This window comes from Eumetopias jubatus, unplaced genomic scaffold (assembly GCF_037043125.1).
Source record: "Eumetopias jubatus isolate StellerSeaLion01/CBP00866 unplaced genomic scaffold, mEumJub1_p1.0 scaffold_11, whole genome shotgun sequence".
Taxonomy (NCBI): Eukaryota; Metazoa; Chordata; class Mammalia; order Carnivora; family Otariidae; genus Eumetopias; species Eumetopias jubatus.
This window is the reverse complement of record NW_028274817.1, coordinates 119,953,917-119,971,310: the sequence shown is the minus strand read 5'-3', so window position 1 is coordinate 119,971,310 and position 17,394 is coordinate 119,953,917. Positions and strand designations below refer to the sequence as shown.

The 17,394-nt window shown below is 43.1% G+C and overlaps 1 protein-coding gene across 3 annotated transcripts in view; it reads right to left on the bottom strand.

Annotated features, from left to right (window-relative positions):
- MID1 (midline 1) overlaps positions 1–17,394 on the bottom strand; it is a 106,955-nt gene that overhangs the window by 61,104 nt on the left and 28,457 nt on the right. For all 3 annotated transcript variants that reach the window (XM_088028519.1, XM_028115059.2, XM_028115060.2), the window contains exon 2: positions 9,048–9,143. In XM_088028519.1, the coding sequence (XP_087884645.1) occupies positions 9,048–9,143 (96 nt within the window). The remainder of the gene's footprint in view (positions 1–9,047; positions 9,144–17,394) is intronic.

Sequence of the window (17,394 nt, the reverse complement as noted above, 5' to 3'; positions counted from 1 at the left end):
TCCATGTGTGAAAGTGTTCAAAAATGTTTCCCCCGACTTGATTCAGAGTGGCTACCTGGTTATTTTTGTCTTTTACAAACCAGAACGGATAGAAAGGCTATCCCAGAAAATCAAAAGGAAAGAGACAGATTTACAACAAGGGAATGGGGAAGACCCACCGTGACCTCCTTTAAGGGCTCAGCGATGACCCAATGGACAGTTCTCTAACCCTTGACTTCCCTCCGCCACCCGCACCCTCTGAGCCCTCTTCGGTGCCAGAGCCCTTGTGCTGGGAAGAGCTCCCAGGGTGCATCACCCACCCTGCTACGGCCTCCGGGGATTATGGCTGCTGAGATCTGCCATCGTACGAACGCTGTCCTGCGTATGGTCTTCTCAAGAAGGGTCCTTTCTCTGCCCTTCAGGACGAGAATTTATCTGACGCGCTGATCTGTGCAAATGCACTCACTAGTGACAGAGGGAGGGCAGAAGGAGGCAGCTGGTCTCTCTGGGAGGGTCCTGTTTCCTCATCAAGAGCCACGTGCTGTGTGCTAACAGCAGGAGATACTAGGAAAAGAAAGATACTGCCTTGCTTCCTGAGGAGTCTAACCGACTAGGAGAGGCAATTAGATGTGCACTTAAAGACCATGAGGATATTCGCCCAAGGACTGTATCTGTATCAACAAACCACTATGTAGTTTTCCTTAAGCTTTTAGAGTCAAGTTATGAATCTCATTATTCTATTCATATATCTAAGAAATTTTATAAAACCAAGAATAATCACTTTCAGGGGGGTCCCGAATCAATGTTTAACTCAACTTGAGCAGACATAACTCCATTAGTCAATGCCATACATAAATTTGTTGATTAAATTCCTGTACACATTTTTTTTTTAATTGAGGTAAATTTACCGACAGGAAAATGCATAATTCTTAAGGGACAAGTCAATGGATTTTGATAACCAACATAACCAACAGCTTAATCCAGATATAAAAATATCTCCATCACCCAGAAGGTACCCCCGGAGCCCCTCTTCGTCTATTCTCACCCCCATGGGTAACCACTGTTCTGATTTTTATCGCCAAATTCCTGTAACATTTTAAATTGCATTTATAAATGTAACATATTCAACTTACTTTATAAGCACTTTAAATGCCTAACAGGGTAAAATTAAAACCCTAACAAGGTAAACCTTCTCACATCCTTAAGTAGCTCTTAGAAATCTAATAAACGGAACTTACAAATGTAGTGAAACTCAAGTTCTCAACATTCCAACACTGGTTTGAAACAAACTATTTTATACTTTTTAACTTAAAAATCACAGGTCTAAAATAAATTACATGTTTCAGATTGAGAACTCCCTTAGGAATCTAAGCTTTTAATCATCTCTTTCAACTCCATCACCTGATTTGGGTAGCTGACGTTCAGCAACCACTCCGGTTGCTTTATTATTTGGTTTGATTCAATCCCCGACGCCCCCCCCCCACTTTTTTTACTGTCTGAATCTTGTTATGTCTGCCTACACGTCACATTTCCACGGTCATCTGAATGACATTTGCCTCAAAACGCTATTGCGATGGTAGGAACTTGCTAAGTGGTCGTTTTTGTTTTTGTATACATCTGCGTAAGTGTTGCCTTTTGCCTTCCCTGCACCACAGGGAACACGTTGCTGAGGACCTGTAAGACTCGATTCAGTAATCACCTTCTAACACCTGCAGGGACCACAAGGCGCCATCTTCCCAACCGAAGTAAACAGACGGAAGGCTTTCTTGGACTTATCACGGCCCCAAACTGAGCTTGCCTGGTCAGATTATTAGGCTACTAGGATAGTTTTCATCACCTCATGTATATAAACCTGACGTTCTATCTAGTGAAAATACTTTTAAAAGCGTAGTAAAAGCTCTATCATAAATTCCCAGGTTGGGAATTTACCTCCTTTGGTTGTAAAAATCTTTATTTGTGTTGCTCCGCACTGAAAGCTTTCTACATTCAATGGTGGCCTCGGGCGTTTTAAATAGCTGGATTTAAAATTTCATATTTCTGTTTCAAACAAAAATAATCAATGCTACAATTGTGCTCTTGTTAACGAACCCTTTATATGCATGACTCAATTATTTTGCTGGAGTGTTTCAAAATTAGAACAGAGCTCTTCAGTTTTCCCTATAACATTTAGCAATTAAAAATAGAAAATCAAATGAAGGTGAAAGATGATGTGTCCCATTTCTCTCCCACTCTGTAATTACCTTATGTACAGAGATAATTTCAACTTGATCACCATAAAAAGCAATTTTATATTCATTTGTTGAGAACACAACTTAAACTAGGTATTAGGACCCAGAAACAAAAGACGCTAGTTCAGTAACAAAATGATGGATTGATGGTTGGAATCAGGCTCATCTCTGAATGGCATGAACAGGCACAATCATGAGACTTAATCTTCTACCTGACAGTCACCTTCTCATCTGGGATGGTTCCTCTCACACCTCTGACTCTCTGAGCTGGATCTGTCCAACTCACCGCTATCCTGTGTGACAACTACAGTGGCCATTGGTTTAGATCTGTCATTACCCATTCTTACTATTCTTTACATCATGCCAGAAGCATCCCTACTGCTCTAGTTAAGCGTCTAAATATTTCAAGGCAAGGAGGTTGTGTGTGGAATGGTCTAAGGGAGACGTGATGAAGAATCCCTCTATCACGGGGAGAGACCACATTTAGATACATGCCTTCTCCCTTTTTCCCACTGCTCATCCACTGGGCCCCCAAGTAAGGCCAATTCTTTCACACTTAAGTATTAGCCTTGGAACTCTGCATCGCTAAGTTCAAATATGCCCAAGGAATTATCTTCAGAGGCACGGACATGTGCTCACACTCCAATCCAAGCCACCTGGGAGGATTCTGAATATGACACAATGGTTCGTTCCATCCAAACTGGAAAGAAGAGCAGATGAGAAGAGGTTTGGGTCATGGTTTTAGAAGACTTTCAAAGCGGAAACTTGGGAATGTTATTCCGAGAGTAATACCAAAATGACCAAACCTTATAGTCATTCATTCCTAAAATGCATCTCTTATTCCAAAACAAGAGAAGACTGGAACACTTTCTACTGATCTCTTCTCGCTATTCCTCATGAATATACCTAAGAAGGTAACGGGATCCAATGCTTCTGAATCTTTTTTTTTTTTTTTTAAGGCAAGAGCACTGAATCTAGGGGAAGACATTCAAGTGTGTGTTACATACCCTTTTATTTTTTTAAAGATTTTTTTTTTTTATTTATCCATTTGAGAGAGAGAGCACAAGCTGGGGGGAAGGGCAGAGGGAGAGGGAGAAGCAGGCTCTCCGCTGAGCAAGGAGCCCGATGCGGGGCTTGATCCCAGGACCCCGGGATCGTGACCTGAGCCGAAGGCAGACGCTTAACCAACTGAGCCACCCAGGCGCCCCTGCATACTACTTTAATAAACAATTACATTTAATCTCCTCGGAGAAAGGTTAAGTTTGTTTCATGAGCTGTCAATTTTAGCAAACTTGGTGGAGTAAACTGGATACACAGCCATGATACACATGCAGTGGCCAATCCTCTCCGGAGAGAATGGGGTTCTGTGCAGCCCAGGAGTTCTTGTCTGCCCTGGGAATCCTAAAACTTGAACTTGGGAGAGCAGCCTTTACCACAGTGGTTCATAATCCAGTTTTTGAGTGCCACCATATTTGTACTATTCCATTATCATCATTCCAGAGCCGTCTACATGGAGACCCCATGGATGACTGTGGGCTGCCTGATGTGCCTTAATGAGGCCAGAATCCGACTCTCATTATACCTTGAGAGCATTCTCTCAAGGGCTCAGATGGGGTGGGGATCTAACCCTTATCTGCAGGGGACAATGGGTTACGACCTGGCACGTTCGAGTTGGCCCCCAGCATGACATAGGTTATCCAAGATCAGACACATTGTCCACAAGACACAAACAGCAAATTTAGTGTTCAGACGCTGGTCTTTATCCAATGGCTGTAGACGAAGCAATTGCCAAGGCTTTCCATACGGAAGGAGAGAATGCTTTTGCGTAAACCGGCATAATAAAATAATTTAAACTTAAAACTTCATCTTTCTTTTTACCCCAGTGGTTTCCCCCCCTTATTTCAAAGCGTACAACCGAATGCTCTTTGGATGTGGTGAATGATGGAAAAAGTCTTTCACAGACCCCTATCTGTTTTCCCAAATCAATTTTTTTTTTAACCATTTCTCACAAGCTACTGTAACACATCACCCTCCTCCCTTTCAATTTATGGAGCCCCAATATCTGGGCAAAAATTGAATTAAATGGCACTTAGTTCACCCCCAAGAAGTCTGTCACTTCACGTGTCATCTAGCAGTGGAAGAACTCACAGAAGCCAGCAAGACAGCAAGGTTTCCATTGAAATCAAAGAAACGGATAATTTAAAAACTTAGTGCAAAAAACAATGGCAAAAGGAATTTGTTTGTTTGTTTGTTTTTAAGCAATTACAGGACACCCCGGGTGGCTCGGTCGGTTCACCATCCGTCTTCAGCTCAGGTCGTGATCCGGGGGTCCTGGGATTGAGTCCCAGGGGCCGGCTCCCTGCTCAGCAGGGAGTCTGCCTCTCCCTCGCCCTCTGCCCCTCCCCCACCACTCATGCTTGTTCTCTCTCTCGAACAAATCAATAAAATCTTTAAAATAAAATCAAATCAAAAGTAATTACAAACAAGGCAAGATAAGCCAAAGGGGCTAATGCCAGGACTTAGGCAGGATGCTGGCTTGGGGAAAGTACCCTTCTAGGATGAGCCTGGGCAAGGACGGTGAGGTCAGATGAGCCTTTATTTTCTCCATGCTGCTCTGGCAATTAATTAGTCACCGTTCCCCAGGTTTTCTTTACCATCTCTCTGTGTATTTAGTCACTGGTCACCTTTAATTTCCCAAATGAACATCTCGGTTGTGTCCAGGTGTTGTAGGCCCCGTGAAAGACCTTGATTCTCAGAACGTGTCGAGAATTTGATACGTATCATTATGTGCGTAGCTAATAAACTAGGCCCTCTGATTTTTTTAAAATAAAACAGGGAGGAGGATGAGGCGATGAAGGGAAACTGTCCATATCTGACCCAGAACCGGTGAGTTCCGGGGCTCACCCAAATTTTGATCACTTCTCAGAGGCTTGTCCCGCATCCCATAGGTAACTAACGCTAAGCTCATTCCAGGGGGTTCTCTACTGTCCAATGCTCCTGAGGAAAACAAAACCCAGTGGCCCCAAACCCACTCGTTTCTAGAATCCCAGCCACCACATTCCACACACATTTCTTGGGAGTCTACCTGAAACTGCTCTTTCAATGCCTCTCCCCCCTGAGGCCTGAGCTGCCTCGGCCTTCATTCCGTCCGTTCACTAGTTTTAAAAAAGATTTGGTGCTCACTATCAAAAAGCCATTTCGTTCGCTTACCCTCACTGTGAAAACAAGTTACGAAAACAATGGGGGTGGGGGGGGACCTTCCAACTCTTTTCATTCTCAAGAAAAGCAGAAGTGAATCCCAGGAAGGAGGTGTGGACTTATAAGGATGTGGCATTTCCTCAGGATTTGGTGGGAATTCATTGATTTGATTTACAACAATCGAGAGTCGCCTCTGTGCTTGGAGCTTTTCGCTCCAGCTGGTGTGGGGATTATTTTCCCTCGGAATGCTCAGCCCCAAATACAAGGACACCTTCAGGAAGAGGAAAAGGAAGAAATACAGTCTCGGAACCTCGGATGTGAACCAGGAAATTCTTGTCCACTGCACTGATTTAAAAGTGCCTAACAAATTCCACTAGCTTTTTGGAGCTTACTCGTGTGCTCCGAGGTTCTTCCCTGGATGCGCGCTCAGCGCCTTTTGCACGAAGATATCCATATTAGTTCTCCATTAGCCCAAAATATCCTTTACTGAAGAGAATTAGGGATGCCGGTTGTTAACTGGGAAAGGTACCCAGGTTTTTGTGCTCCTCGAACCCTCACTAAACCTTCAGGACCCAGTAAAGTTCAGAGAGTGATGCGATTATTAAAGCCCACCCCATTCTCATCGCCCAAAAGCCGGTTCCTACTGATCCCCCTCACACACTTGGTTCCCACAGGGCGATCTACTTGCTTTGTGTACATACACTCTTTAGTCTTCTATCCACGTGCCTTGGTTTGCCCTGTAGGTAGTGCCTGTCCTGTCTCTCCACATGCCCAAGTGCCACCTGCTTCTCGGAAATTCCAAGTCCTGCGTCCACACCTCTCCTACAGCCAGTAGTTTTCTATTTTGCATTGCCGTTATTCTTTGGTCTTGGGCAGGATGGTAAGCTCCCCGTGGGCCGGTCCCTTGGCGTCTAGTACAATGTGACGCACACACAGCGGATGCCCCCCGCACGTGAGCAGAGCGAACAAGCTAGGGTCACACTTGAACAAACCGAAGTGACTGGCCAGAGGCTAAAATTTACGCCCTCTCCCAGAAATATCTGTGCAGTGAACACAACTCCTGGATCAACGGGGATTAGAACAGGAAGAGCAGAAGTCATGTTAAACTCAATTATCCAAAACGGGGAAATAAGGCAAAAAGAAGACTGCGAGTCCTTTTGGGGTCGTACTAGATCGTAGTAGGTCGTACTAGATCGTAGTAGGTCGTACTAGATCGTACTAGATCGTACTAGGTCGTACTAGGTCGTACTAGATCATACTAGGTCGTACTAGGTCGTACTAGGTCGTACTAGATCGTACTAGGTCGTACTAGGTCGTACTGGTGCATAATCCACCAAGGCAGCCTAAGGAAGGGTCGTGTAACTCTCCAGGCTGGCAGGTCACAGAGTTGGGCTTTACTCCTGATCCAGCCTTAGTCGCTGCAAAGTTAAACAATAACTTGGAGAAAACAGATGATATACAACTCATTTTGCCCAGACATTATGACTTTCCTGCCCTTTGGGTCATGAAGCAGTTTTGCATCTAACTTAGCTCCCGTATCCTAGCGCCCTTCTCCCCGCACGGTGCCCCCTGCACCCCCCCGTGCGGGGGTATCGGCTTCTGCTCTGTTCCTTTGGGCTAGCTGACCGCCTGGCTGCCCCTTTCAACAATGCCTTAAATAAGACTTCAACAGACTCACTGGATTATTGTATGAGAACCGGATGCTCCATTTTTTGAAAAATTACGCTCTGAGACTCTTAATAATTATAAGGGACACATAATAAAAACAGTAAAAAGATAGGTGCCTCCAGTATCATTCTCCTACTCATAATTAATTTTAATATTTATCTAGACTATATTTCCCAAATACCAGATTTATTCACTCACAAGGATTCGTTTCCATTCCTAAGGCTTTATACAGGAACACAGTGAAAGGAATGCATACTCTTTACTCCTTGTAAATAACTTCCAATGGCACATACAATCAATGCAGTAATAGCTTTATTTAAAAAGCCTCTATCTCATCTAAATATCTAGTCTTTTGGAATAAAAATAAAATCTGGTAAATTTCTATCTATCATTTGAAATTACTGAACGTTACAGAAAGTCATTTTCCATGTTAAAATGAATAGCATTTTGTAAATTCAAGCCATACTAATATTGCATTAGGATCAAGACAGTTGTTCTGAAATCACTACAGGCCATAATAGAAACCAGACACTAAATGCTTTAAGAAGTAACTAGCTGAAATTGAATGAAATAATCACCCAATCCATAAAGCCTTTGTAAGATTTCCCCGTAAAACACAGGTAATTTTTTTTTTTACCAAAGAGAAATTATTCTTTCTTATTGTCATAAACATCAAATGCCATCACATCATAAAAATAAAATATAGCACATGGATCATTCCATTTTGTTCATCCATTTATTCCTGTAACACATATTCACTGTGCCCTACGATAATGAAAACATTATGCTTGTTCACTGTTATTTACCATGTTGTTTAATCAACAAGGCTCAAAATGGTCCCTGGAGAGACCCTTGCCAAAAGCAAATCCATTCTTTTTTTTTTTTTTTTAAGATTTTATTTATTTATTTATTGGAGAGAGAGGGGGAGAGAGAGCGCAGGAGTTGGGGAGGAGCAGAGGGAGAGGGAGAAGCTGAGCACAGAGCCCGATGCAAGGCTTGATCTCACAACCCTGAGATCATGACCTGAGCTAAAATCAAGAGTTGGATGCTCAACTGAATGTGCCACCCAAGCACCCCAAAAGTGAATCCATCCTAAGCAGAGGGTTAGAAAGATCTGGGTTCTGCAATTCGTCCTTGGTGTCACTGCCACCTGCATACTCTTGACTTAATCCCGACGGTGATCCGTTTCATGGAAACGTATCTGACAACTAAGATGCATTTAATGTGCATCTGCAGTGGATTGAACTGTGGCTGCCCCAGAAAGATTACGTCCAAGTCCTAACCTCCGGTATCTGCAAATATGACCTGGTTTGGAAACAGGGTCTTTGCATATGTAATCGAGTTAAAGTGAATTCACCCCGGGGTTAGGATGGCCCCAATCCAATGACTGGTGTCCCTGTGAGAAGGGGATTTGGACGCAGACACAGAGACACACAGGGAGAAGGCCATGGGACCACAGAGGCAGAGGTGAGAGGGCTGCAGCTACAAGCCAAGAACTCCAAGAATTGCCTGGAACTACTAGAAGGTGGGAAGAGGCATGAACTTGTCCTCCCTAGAGCCTTCAGAGGGAGCAGGGCTTGATTTTGAACTATGAGAGAATACATTGCTATCATCTTACGCCATCCAAGTCCGGGGTGATTTGTTACAGCAGCCCCAGGGAAACTGATACAACACCTTTTATACGGGGCTTTTTTGGATGCTCTTTGTAAAGGTGGTTAAAATCTACAATACTAGGAATGCTAAGTAAAGGAGAGCTGTCATGGTGGCAGCGGGGGGCGGGGGGGGACAAAGTAGTGCATGGGGAGAGAGTCTCCGAGATTCTAGTTCCTTCCAATTCTGTCCATCTTTTATATTTGGCTTCAGCAAAAGATCTAATTTTGAAAAGATTCCCATCTTAAAAATGTAAAGGCGAGGAGGGTATAAAACCTTGGGCTAGCAGTTTTCATGGGCAACACAGCACACAGTGACACTCACCTCCACATGCTGACAGGTTTGGATGAGTTTAGCCAAAAGGGTCTCCAGTTCCGTGTTCCTCTTGATAAGGCTGGTAAGGTTACTCTCCAAGTTTTGCTGTTCAGAAAGAGAAGAAAAATATTATTCTGCATCCCGAAAATGTTATGCTGTATCCTGAAGTATTACATACTTTTAATAACAAAATTACTCATATTCAGGAAAATCTGATCTCTTTTGCAGAAACCTCAATGAAATTTATGGAGCTTTAAGCATTTATAGATTTTGTTTTTTAAGATTTTATTTATTTATTTGAGAGAGAAAGCAAGCACAAGCAGGCAGAGGGGCAGACGAAGACGGAGCAGACTCCCTGCTGAGCAGGGAGCCCGATGTGGGACTCGATCCCAGGACCTTGGAATCATGACCTAAGCCAAAGGCAGATGCTTAACTGACTGAGCCACCCAGGTGCCCCACATTTATAGATTTAAACTTGACTTTGAGGAGCTGCATTTAAAAGAACCTTTAAAAAAGGTTCAAATTTCATTCTTTTTGTTCCTGCTTCTTGTACGAACCCGGGCACATTTACCTGAATAATTAGCTATAGGTGGTGAACTAGGTGAACTAGAAAGGAGGTAATTGGATTTCTAGTTCTTTACCTGAATCAGACATGGCAATAATATAAGGAGTATATTCCCACAGCAAATCAATTATTACTGGATTTTTAGGATTTACCATTTTACGGGCAGGCTGAGGTCAGTCCCTCAGAGGAAGGTTTGCATTATCTGGCTATCACTGACATTATGACTATTGATAGGCATTTGTAAGATATAAGAAGTCCCATCATGCACATTTACTCACTCATAGTACATTTTATTGTACATGCTTCTATTCTTTGTCTACCAACCTATCAATGTCAGATTAAATTTCCTTGAATGCCACAGTTTTCATATAACTATCCGGCTTACAAATCTAGAATTATTCCCTATTCCTTTAGAACATCAAATTTAAAGTCCCCTGCAATGACTATTAAATCTAATTTTCAACCACAATAACCCGCTTCTCGTTCTGTATGCTCTTCATTGATGCCATTCATATATTTAGCTATTCACACAAGTATTTATTGAGCTTCTACTAAATGCCAGACTCTGAGAGATACTGGGGAAACACAAATAAAAACTCCTACTCCTTGTCCACGAGGAGATGCAACTGGGGGAAAGATGCTGTGAACGAGTCAAGGGGCAGAGGTCGGGGCTACCCGGAGAAGGTTTCCCGGACGACACATTCTTTCCGCTGAGGCTGGAAGGATGGGTTTGGAGTTTTTGGTGAACAGCAGTGGGAACTTCTTGGGAAGATGGGATGGAGGTAGAGGTGGCCACAGGCAGGGAATAGAACAATGTCATGGACCAAGATCAGGGCAAAGGATTAGGGCAGACATTTTTAACAGTTTTAACGGCTAGACAATTCCACAAATACAGTGAAAAGACGGAATGGAAGGAAATTTCATGGAAAAGAAAATAGATCGAGGATTTGTAATGCCATCAGCAAAAAGGGATTTGAAAAGAGTACGGGTTGGGGGGGGGCACCTGGGTGGCTCAGTTGGTTGGGCGACTGCTTTCGGCTCGGGTCATGATCCCGGAGTCCTGGGATCGAGTCCCACATCAGGCTCCCCGCTCAGTGCGGAGTCTGCTTCTCCTCTGACCCTCTCTCCTCTCATGCTCTCTCTCACTGTCTGTCTCTCAAATAAATAAAATTTTTTAAAAAATTAAAAAAAAAGAGTATGGGGCCATTTTGAAAATCAGTAATTTCATCAAGGTGATAACAGTTCACTATGCCACGAAATTAATTTCTGAAAGCATTTACTCTTTCTGCTTTCTGAAATGTTAGATTTAGAAAAGTATATTCAGGAAAAGAGTCACTTTTATTTAAAGCTTAAAATGCATACGTCAGAAACAGAAATCTCTCTGGTCATTCTTAAACAAGTTCTGCTTATTAATCTGGTCTTTATCCTATTGCCCAATTTTTTCATTTCAATGACCACATTTTTCATTTCCAGTGGATTCTTCATCACATCTCCCTCTCCTTGACTTACTTTCTCTTCTTCTTCCCAGGATGCTATTCCCTCCTTCATAAGTTCAAGAGGACTAAACACACTTAATTATTCTTAAGCTTACTTGAAAAAAGGCAATTCCCTATTTTCCTGTGTTTGTGCAATGTTTCCCAAGAGTCTGATTTTATCTCGTATCTTACAATTTCTGTCCGATAGCTCATCTGATGGGAACTTTGCTCCCTGGGCTGGGGTCCGGGGATTGGCACAGCACAGCCAAGTGAACTACCCACTCGGATGCTGGGGTGTGAGGTCGTTTTCCCAGAGAGAGCGCTCCCGCAGGGCACCCGTGTGTTAGAGAGGCACAGATCCGGGTTTGACTCCGTGCCTCCCTGAGGCATTCTGTCCCCGAGAATTCTGTCTGGCTCCAATTCCAGAGAAGGTGGGAGGGACCCTTTGAGTCCGCTGTGTCCACGGGGAGTCCTGGCCTCCAGGTGTATGGGCCCGTCTGAGGCTCCTGCCCCGTGCGCAACACTCTCCGCCACGTTCCCCCTCGGGGTCCCCACCACCCCGGCTCATCTCCACTTCTGAGTAGCCCAGCTTCAGCCTTCCCCCACCATTCTGCATCTCCTTTCATTTCCGGTCCTTGGAGACTTTCCATTTATGTTTAAACTTGGTTATTATTCTTCAAAATCCATTTGAAAATATTTTATCTGTAGTTCTCATGTGTTCAGAATTAAGAGGGAGGTTTGGCACATATTTCATTGGGACTGGAAGACCAGCAAGAACACTTCGATTTTGGCTTTGAAACACTCAAAGCATCTCAAGCACAAATATTTTAAGGGAGAAAAATGACTATTTCCCACTTAAAGGATGGGATACCTTAACAGAAAGTCAGGGAAGGAGCCAGACAGAGTGATTAAGGTTCAAGTTAACGCTCTCATGGTTGCATCAAAGAAAACCTTGCTTTCAAAGCTCTTAACAATAAGAACAACAACAACGCAGACAACAGCCAAAAGTTTTTCTGTTTGGATGAAATGAATCACAACCACTAATCATTTTATGGTCAGAGACTAGAGAATAATTTTGAGGCATTCCATTATTCAGTGTCCTTGATCTAGATGTGACTACTTTACGGTATATTTGTCAACTTCTTTTGGTATGTTAATCTTAGGGAATCTTTTTCCTTGTCTTTTTGGCTGACCCTTCTGAGCAGGAAATTTCTAGGGAAATACATCAACTAACTGTTTACACTTCAGTGATCATAGGTATGATTTTTCTAAAGCTAGTCAGCAAAAGAGAGCCAAACAAATAGAATCTAACACATTTAGATTTTACAAACATCTGCTTGCTTCCCCTCCTTTTATTAAGTATACATCATGTATAAAAATCTGTTTTTAATCAACTAATATGTAGACTAAAGCCTGTGGTTTAAACACATTGACCTATCTAGATCCTTTGGGGTTATTCAAATTTAAATAGTACAAGTGTTACTGAAGTCCACAAAGAATTACCGAGTCACTTACAAGCATAATAAAGGGAAATGAAGCTGGGAGAGAGACTTGTTTCCAAGAAGTACCAAAGGGACTGACAACACTTCTGAAGAGAGCCCGGGTAATGGGAGGTAACAAAATCCAGTCTTCAGTGAACCATGCATCCATAAGCTTCCACTACAGGGACTTCCGTGGAGTTTTCGAGAATTTAACTGGATCGCTCACATCCTGTGTGGCGGTCAGCAGGTCCTATAACCTCCTCATTTTGACTGCACTTTGTGCAAAAGAGAGATAATACTTTTTGGCATAAGAGTCTTGGGACTAAGGGTATAGAAGTATCTACTTCCCTATGGATATCTAAGGAATTCTACAGAGTACCAAAAAAATAGTTTTCGTTTCCTCTTCTCACCTCGAAAACGTTGGTACATTTACATCTCCTTACGGAGCCGAGCTTTGTAGAGATCCAAGGAGTCGGGCCTGAGTGACCACACATGCAGAGGGTGAGGAGACTGGGGCTACCATTCCAGCTCAATTCTCCTGGCCAGACGCCGCCTGGGCCCAGTTCCCCCATCCATGGTGTGTGGGTACGGATAGATCTCCCTATCTGTGCGATTGTTAAGCTCAGGGGAGGAAATGGACACATACACCAGGAACCATACAAATGTTTGTTGAAATCATGAATTATGGGAGAAAACATTCAGTTTGGTGTCAGTACCAGGCACTAGAGGGGCCCAACCCCGGGCCTCAGGCAGTCCCCACTCTCGAGCTTGCTGGTGGCTTTTGGCTGCCAAGCACCTGTTCTTTTAGGCACCAGGGTTTTATTGGGCCCCCGGCAGGGCAGGCTGGGGGGCTGGGGGGAACGAGGGAAGGCTGATGCCTCTAGAAGCAGCCTTCAGTCAGCGACTACTGGCAGTAGGTGGATGAAAGCCCAGCTTCCCTCACCTCCTGGGTGGGACCCCCCCCCCAGTCATGACCCAAAAAGTCTTTCAGAGAGCCCCCCTGAGAGAACCCAGGTGCCTGTGGTGACAAGCGGCTCGCGTCCACACCCTCTTTCCGCTTCCTCCCCTCCTTGGTCCCGCCTCCCCTCTCCCTTCTGGCTGCTTCCCGGGTCACCTTCCAACATGGATTCTGAGCCAGGGTCCTTTTCTGGAAGAACTCGACTAAAACCTTATTAGGAAAATAATCCTAAGCCATTATTGGTGCGTATTCCTTCTTATGAGGAGTAGCCAAATTAACAAAAGATTTTATTGTTTTTGAAAGACATCCACAAATACAAGAGATTGTTTTCTCTTCCTCCACCTCCCGTCTTTCTTTTCTTTTCTCGTTAAGATTTTATTTATTTATTTGAGAGAGAGAGCTGGAGGAGGAGCAACAGAGGAGGAGGGAGAGGGACAAGCAGATTCTGCACTGAGCGTAGAGCCCGATGCGGGGCTCGATCTCCGGACCCTGAGATCATGAGCGGAGCCGAAACTAAGAGTAGGATGCTTAATCGACTGAGCCACCCGGGTGCCCCCCTCCCCTCTTTCTAGCTTTTTCTAGAGGTCACATATCCTCCAAATTCCAGGCTCTAACTCAGCAGTCACTGGAAATACAATGTCAGCCACAAATGCGAATCACATTTTAAATTTTCTAATAGTCTTGTTTTAAAAAAAAAAAAGTAAAAAGAACCAGTTAAAATTAATTTTAAGAATATATTTTACTTAATTCAATATCCAAAATATCATTTCAACCTGTGATCAATATTTAAAAACTGATGAGCTGGGGCGCCTGACTGGCTCAGTCGGTGGAGCGTGCGACTCTTGATCTTGGGGCTCTGAGTTCAAACCCCACGTTGGGTGTGGAGATTACTCAAGATGTTTAAAAAAAGCCTGATGAACTATTTTACATTCTTTTTCTTTCTTTCTTTTTACTAGGTCTTTGGAATCTGGTATGTTTTACACACGTAACACATCTCAATTCACACCAGTCACATTTCAAACACTCAGCGGGAACACACGCAGCTAGTGGCTCTCTTATTGAACAGCACAGCATTACAGTCTAGAACAGGGGTCAGCAAACTTTTTCTGTAAAGGGCCAGGTAGTAAATATTTTAGTTTTTATTGGCCATAAGCTCTCCGTTGCAACCGCTCAATTCTGTTGCTGTTTTAGCGAGAAAGCAGCCATAGACTCTACATAAACGGATGGGCAGGGCTCTGTTCCAATTAAACATTATTTACAAAAGCAGGTGGTGACTGAGATTTGGCCCGTAGGCCAAGCTCCTTCCTGGGCCTGGGCACATGCTCTTCCCTCTGGAATGCACCTGCAGAGCAGGAAATAATTCTACTACTAAGGAGAGGGGATAACGAAACCATAGTATATATTGAGTGCCTGCTGTATACCCATGACAGCTTAGTCCCTTCCCATTGTAAGTGCTCAAATATTTATTGCGGGAACAAGTAGCAGGGAAAACTGAATATCCACTGGACAACTCTTCTGAAATCTAATGTAGTAAATCAACTAACTAGTTAGTTCATTTAACAACTACTGCGGATTGTTAAAACATTGCCTTCCCCCCTTGAGGGCCTTTCTCGTTGGTAGCATTGAGTCTGAGCCCAAGAAGAGGGGCTTGACGATTGAAAAGCATTCTGAAAGGATGCTATGTAACTCCCTAAGACCACAAGGTTTCTGGAAAGGCAAATACACTACTGAACAAATTTTAATAAAGATGGGTTTATATAAATAGATAGTCTAGCAATTATCACGGACACATCTATTCCAAATTCCATCTAAAAGCAAAGTCAAGTCGCTCCTAGCCTTAACTCATGACCTCTTCCCCAGGTGTGTTTTCCATAGCACTGCTACTCTTCGAAGGGGAAGGATGTGCTAAGGATGTGTCTTTGTTGAGACGGATGAGGTTTTGTAAGCACACAACCGGCTGATGGAATTCAATGTGTGCCTCCTACCACCACCACCACCACCAAAGTACAGGAATACAAATAATTCAAGATGGTCCTTCTAAAAGTAAAGATACAAGGATGGTCCTTCTAAAAGGCAGATCTGGCTTCTTAATATTAAGCAATCGATAGGATACAAGTCAAACGTGGGAAAGGCCAAGCTGTAAACCACGTGTTGCTTAAAGATTGAGGCTGGCCCGCACACTTTTCTGCAGCGAGGATGATTAATTTTTCCTATAATTTTTGTTTTTCATGCATACACTGCTAATGCATTTTCACGGAGCCATACTCCACCTCCTTCACGTTAGGTAGTGTTCAGCGAGGCTCACTTGAACTGGTAATTTAACAATTTAACAATCCCTGGCGGGACAGCAGATTTCACATCAACCTCAATAGAAGCCTGTAGGCAGGGAGAGGGACACCAGCTGAAAATAGTAAATCCAACTTAACAGATGAGCTTTGTGCTTCTACACACACTGATACCTAATCAAATGGCAAGGTAAGCAGACAAAAATACTGCTAATTTTAGCCTTTGGAGACCTGTACCTAAGAGTCAGGTTGCAGGGAATTAATGCTTGTCATTGAGCACTACTATTAAAATGTATGCCTGAAACAGGAGATTTCAGTAATTCCTTTTGGGTTTATCCAGTCCTTAAAGAATGTTTGCTCTTATTCCGAAGTCAATGCTTTAGAATGTCTTTAAAGTATAATATTAAGTCTGGATACCTTTCAAGGCAAACACAGATCTCGCTTGTTTCAGTCCGTAATATTCAGAGCGACATTCAGGAACTGTGTTTGTAAGCTCTGACACCCAACACCACGACTCCAGCAAGATCAGGATACGAACACACCGAGTGCCACAATCCATGTATTTTCTTCTAAGAAACTTTAATCACAATCCTTAATATGAAAACACACACCCGTATTAACACATGCCACCTGCATAAAAGCATAAATTCTTTGTATGTAACTAAACACTTAAGATGTTTTAATTACCTTGCAGGAGTTTAAGGCTATCTTCAGGTTCAACTCAACGACAGACCGCGAGTACGTGTGATTTATGCTGGGTTTAGTTTTTAATGCCTTTTTTCATTGGTTATGATAGTTAACATTTCCAAAGGCCCTGGCAAGACAGGCCGCCCAGGGAACTTCAAAAACATAATAAAACCCAATCTGCATACAAATTTAAGTCTAGTGTTCCATGGGCTACAATTCAAGCCATTTTGATACGCGATACTGTATTTACCTTGTCAGGTTTTATTTGATATTTCTATATTAACTCCACCGAATCTGCTCTGCATATTTATAAATTCCATCATCAGGAGTTCAGGGCTTATTATTCTAATCTGGTAGTCAATAATACACAGAGAACAATTTTTAAATACCATTTATGGTCTAGAATGGCTTTCAAATTTTGATGGAGATAAATTTCTATCTTTAAGAGTTATATTCACCTAGTTATAATTTTAGCAGATCCGATGACAACTACTTAGTTATAGGTCCTAGAGATGTGAGTGGCCTTTCTTGTTCGCTCCTCGTCCCCTGGCCCAACTTCCGCCGATAATAAGAGAGGTGAGCAGCTGACCCATAACCACATTTGTCAGTTTGGAGAATCAATACTGAGGTGAAGGAAGCTGGATGATGAGGAACCTCTGAAAAATCTCAAATTTAGAAATAATTATCTCCATTGCAAAACTGATGCCTGCAGAGAAATGTTTCGGAGAAAAATGACTGTAGCTTTGATCAATGGAGCATTACAGGAAGCATTTCCTAAGATCATGGCCTACGTAAAAGGGCCATGAAGGTCCCATTTGGCAGCTCTCCTGTTGCCCTTCCCTGCTCCTGTGCCCCTATTCAGGGTCTTGAATCAATCTCAACACAGCACATCCATGGGGTTGACT